The sequence below is a fragment of the Belonocnema kinseyi genome, chromosome 6 (assembly GCF_010883055.1).
Source record: "Belonocnema kinseyi isolate 2016_QV_RU_SX_M_011 chromosome 6, B_treatae_v1, whole genome shotgun sequence".
Lineage (NCBI taxonomy): Eukaryota > Metazoa > Arthropoda > Insecta > Hymenoptera > Cynipidae > Belonocnema > Belonocnema kinseyi.
This window is the reverse complement of record NC_046662.1, coordinates 88,305,515-88,310,857: the sequence shown is the minus strand read 5'-3', so window position 1 is coordinate 88,310,857 and position 5,343 is coordinate 88,305,515. Positions and strand designations below refer to the sequence as shown.

The 5,343-nt window shown below is 33.7% G+C and overlaps 1 protein-coding gene across 2 annotated transcripts in view; it reads left to right on the top strand.

Moving 5' to 3' along the window:
* The first annotated feature begins 262 nt into the window (after nucleotides 1-262).
* LOC117174951 (LIM domain-binding protein 2) overlaps nucleotides 263-5,343 on the top strand; it is a 244,913-nt gene continuing 239,832 nt past the window's right edge. For both annotated transcript variants that reach the window (XM_033364419.1, XM_033364418.1), the window contains exons 1-2: nucleotides 263-812; nucleotides 3,198-3,849. In XM_033364419.1, coding sequence (XP_033220310.1) covers nucleotides 788-812; nucleotides 3,198-3,849 — 677 coding nt within the window. In that variant the 5' untranslated portion in view covers nucleotides 263-787. The remainder of the gene's footprint in view (nucleotides 813-3,197; nucleotides 3,850-5,343) is intronic.

Below are 5,343 nucleotides of genomic sequence, written 5' to 3'. Positions count from 1 at the left end.
AATTAATTTGCAAAGAGTGTGATAAAGTGATATTCGATCATTGGATTATTCAAAAAAGGTATGCACTTTTTGTTAATTTTATTTTTGAAAGTGCGACTACTTAAATACCTTTCTCTAAATATTACTAAATTTGAAATTATTGTAAAGTTTTAAATAAATATTTTGAGTTTTGTCAAGGGGAGCCCCTATTGCATGTACGTTCCTGAATGGACGTTGTGTCGACTTCGGTGGTGTTTATTCACGCTTCTCTCTCGCTCCATTCACTTGTGTGTTTGGGATGTCGTGAAATTTTGTAATGTGACGGGAAAACGCATAAAAATGGTGCGATGTTAGTGTGGTTTTTGTGCTTCGATAAGAATGCGGGGGTGGGTTTTTCAGTGGAAGTGCGAACTAGAGAGGAAGGGAGTAAACTTGAGCGAAAATGCCGGCAACGCGTCTTTTGGACGACTCGTTGCTGTTGAAAAGATTGACGTTTTCGCATGGCCATCGACGTCAAAAGACTGCACTTGGTGAATAGCGAGAAAAATTGTGAGCGCAGAAGGTTACAAGTGCGCTTAAATGACCCTGGGACTCGCGAATTGCGTTGTGATTATAGGTTAGGTCGCCGGTACATAACCTCATTTCGCGAGACAACAGTGGACTGCTATAACCTGCACTCTGCATTTACTTTTGATGAATTGGTTTTGAATGCGAGTTTTCACGTGAGATTATATATAGTGTTCGAATTTGTGTTTTCTCTCATCACGGATGGTGACCCGAAAGGTGGAATGAGCCCGTTGCTGGCGAAATGAAGGCGAATGGGACAAACAATGGTGATTAGATTTTAGATTCTTGTTGCATAATTAGAGAGTTTATAGGCATTTTATTACGTTCATGAGTTTTAAATTTAAAGAAATCGTTTTCGAAATTAATAAAATTTAGATAATTCTTTTATCTTATGCCTCAGTCAGCAGGCGCAGGTTTATCTTAGAGTGACATAACCTATGCTGCAATAGTAATCAGATACCAAACAAGCTATATATTTTTTGCTGATTACATTTTCTTGCATCAAACGATTCTTGCTTACTATGCTTTTCATTAATTTTAATCAGGCGTTTTTATTAATTTTTTTCTCTATATACTATTTTATTTGGTTTTATTTTTTCTAACCTATAAAGCCTAATAATTGCAGATGATGGTGCTAAACCTATAAGATAATGTGAACTGATCTCCCCAAACTACGCTGAGTTTCAAATTTAAGTTTTTCAGGATTCTATAATTTGAAATTAAAATACTTTGTAGCTAAATAATTGTAAAATATAAAAAGTTAAAATTGGGATGTTAGGTTAAAAAAAATTATAAATTATTTGGTTCTAATTTAAATAATTCAGAATTGTAAGCCTTCTGATACTTGACCGACCTTAGCAATAAAAATCGTAGTTGAATATTCAAACATTAGATGCTCTTTACATAACTTATTCAGAATAAAAAAAAAATTAATTAAAAGCTTTAATAAATGTAGAGATTTAAGAATAATTTCAATAAAATCGTATTAATTAGATAATTTCCAATTAACGCAGCGTTTAAAATTGAGGAAATAACCATTATTTTCATTTTTAATTGTTTAAGCTTATATAGTGTTAGTTTTTAAATTAATTGCAGTTAAAGTATTTTTTTAAGAACTTAAAATAAAGTTTTCAATTTTTTTGAATTCTGGTTTATAGTTGTATAACTTTCAATGTTATATGTACCTGAAGTTCCGAACGTTCAAATGAACGAAATATTTCCCCCTATTTCTATTTTCCTCTTAAATATTGTTCTAACTGCAATATAAAATATGCATTATAAGTCTGTTTTAATAATAATGTATTTCCCAATATAAATCAACAAGCATTTAAGCACTTTTTCTGGCTTAAAAAATCATCACAAAAAAATTTCGTTCATTTGAACCTTCGGAACTTCAAGCACATGAATGTTATTCGTTAAAAAATTTAGATGCCTTAATTTGTAAAAAATTTTGAATGGACATGCTTAGTTATATTTTGCCAAACATTTTAAGTTTTTGAAAAAACAAATATAAACGCTTCAAAATTCGAAACCGTGAGAGTTAACTGCTCCAAATTGTAAGAAAACTTTGAATTTTAAATGTGTCAAAATTTGAAGTATATTAAAAGATTTAAGCCACAAATTTGTAAGCCGATAATTATTGTAATCTAAAATTTGAAGAAAAAAAACACTGTGCTTAAAAATTTTTGAATCATCAACTTAAGATATTTGTATTTCATTTTTATTAAAAAATTAGACCTCTTTTTTTTAATGAGACCTTAAGTATTCAAATTTTACTTTTTTGGTAATCTAGTTTCGATTTCCAGGTCTCTAAAAACAAAATTAACGTGTGCTCTTCAAGCCACCGAAAAGTGAAACTCGTATGCCAATGTTATAAGATAGAGTTAGAGTAAATTTTTGTTCTTCAAGTTTAATTTCATAAAATTTTGATCGTAAATCGAATGGAATCGATTTAAAATCAGATAAGCTATTCAAATTTCTGAAACTAATTATGAAATTAAAATTTTATTGTTTTATTTTGATGAGGAATTTTGTCTTTTTTTTTAATTCACTGGCAAATGGAAAATAGTTTAGAATTTCGAAAGTTTATAAACGTATTTCACGCGAAAAAATAAAGCAATATTACATATATCTTAATTTTCTAAAAAAAATTCGAATACCCAGTAGGTAATTTATATATTATAACATAATTTATATCGCTCAGATTAATATTTTTAAAGAATTTTTGTAAAAAAGTTAATTTTTGAAGTTAAGGTAAAAAGGAAACCCTAGGCCAAATATCAAGTAAATATTCTTGAGTGACCCCTTTATGCATGATACGCTTATTAGTGTATTATAATAAGTAATATGTATCATAAAATAAAACAAATTAAAAAATTTGGTTTGTTTGATACTTTGTTTATATCTAGCATTGAACAATCGTCATTAAAATTGAAAATGTCGAGAAAATTAACCGACTGATTTTCGATTAAAGACAAAGCATTTTGTTGGTTCAAAACTTATTTTACTTATATTTAATTATTATGTATCAGTAAAAACCTTATCTAACTTTTGCTAATCTTATCTGGAATATTTACAAGAAGTTTTCGTATTAAAAAATTTAATATGAAAAGATAATACATAAAATTAAAAATATGATTCTTGTGTGATAGGTTGTAACCGCCTGAATACGCCTCTGGCTGCTACCACCACGCTGGAGGACCCAGGAACTCCAGCCTCTTGGAAGGGCCCACCGCCTGGCTCGGAGGCATCTCCGTATACACCAAACTCCGTAAGCCAAGGTGGAGGGCCACCTCCGGGTGCCTACAATAATTCAGGAGGACCTCCGAATAATGCAGGAGGTTTCCAAGGGCCGAGTCCTTTTCCCGGCGGAGCTGGAAGTCCTGCAGGAGCACCTCCATATCAAGGTCCTCCGCCAGGATCCGGTACACCTCAATACACCGCTTCTCCAGCACCGAGTGGGTCCTCAACTCCAGGACCAGGTCCACCTCCTAATTCGGGGGGATTCCCACCTCCGCCAAACAACTCGGGACCACCCTTTAATGGCCCTGGCCCAAGTCCCTTCGGCTCTCCGTCAGGAGGCCCGCAATTTGTTAGTCGACCTGGATCGTCTGGCCCTCCCTTCGCACCTCCTGGGGGAGGCAATCCGCATTTTCCTTCCCCCGGGCAACCCTTCGGTGGACCTCAGTATGGAATGCCTCCGGGAAGTCCTTTCGGCCCTGGTGGACATCCGATGGGCGGACCGATGGGCCCTGGCCATCCTGCGATGATGGGACCTGGTGGCGTCGATCGAATGGACCAAGGGTGAGTGTCTTATTGTTTTTTTAATTTCCACTTTATGTTTGCTTGTCGATCTTTAACCTTTTTAGGCATGTTACTTTTTTTGACCCCTTAAGGGCATGTGATACTTAGAAAATTTTCGGTTTTACCAGTTTTAGGTTCCCCCGGTTTTTTTTCTAGAATAATAAATATTTTGTCTTAAGAATTTGGGAAAAGATAGCGAACATGCTAACGGGCGTCCCCGCATACTTTTTTTGTAGGTTAATTCAAAAAAGTTTTAACTTAGAAAAATGTTATTAATTTGCATATCGCTTAGGAAATAGTATCGATTTTTTCAGTGTTAGATTCCCCCGGCTTTTTTCCTAGGATAAGAAATATTTTGCCTTCAAAATCTGGGAAATTATAGCGAACATGCTAGCGGACGTCCCCACTCACTTTTTTGGTGTTTTTTTTTTATCAAAAAATTGTTGATATTGCTAACAACGTGCGTGTGTATTTCGAGGTTATGTGTGTTACAGTTCACCCAAGCGTTAATTCCAAACTAAACAATATTTTTGGACGAAAACTTTGGACTTACAAATAAACATAGTAGCTAATCTCCCGGAACTAACATTGTTTGCAGGCAATAAAAAAAGTTTGTTTCATAAATAATTTCCAGATTATCGGAAACGAAGAGATGAAAAACGACGTTATGATATTTTACAGCATCTCCGAATTCAGTTTTTAAAAATTTTCATCTTTGTGGAAAAAAAGCTGGGGCAACTGTAAGTATCACATGCCCTTAAATTACGGCTAATGTTGCAGCTGAGCAGCACTCATTATTTTCGGTTTTCCTAATTTTCATGTAACTAGCCTCGAATTTCGCAAAATCAATGCGTTCATTAGATCAAAGCAGACTATTTCGCATCTCTTAAAGTGTTTCCGAGTTATTGTACACTCAATAGAAACAGAGAATATTATAAAATTAAAAATAATAATGAAATTAGCAATAAATCGATCAGAAAACGACAAAACATTGTTCCGGAATTTTTTTAGAATTTTGATTTAAGAGAAACAAGGCTTGGCCGTGAAAGGGTTAATTATCTAGCTCGGGGGAAAACTGGAGGATTTAAAAAGCTAGATATCAAAGGATTAGATAGTAGGTGAAAGGTGCCTAGAAAAAGCCGCTTTCAATATTTTTGTGTGAATATGTGATATTCGTAAGGTGATAGTACGTAAGGTGATGGGTACAATGTTTGGTCACCCTCCAATTATTGTCCAGCTCTCAACACTCTCGACGCTATGTATTACAAGTTTTAATTATGAATAGTGCCTTAGCTAGAAACATGCTTAGTGATATTCTAGTTAGTTACAAAGTGCTTCTTTTCAACAATATAAGTAAATTAACAAAAATAGAAAGTAAAAATTATGCTCATATATACCAGGTGTATACATATGAAACCGGTGTTTTTTCAAGAAAAAAACACATTTATTTCAAGAGAATGATAACAAATATTTTATTCAAAGTATGCGCCCTCG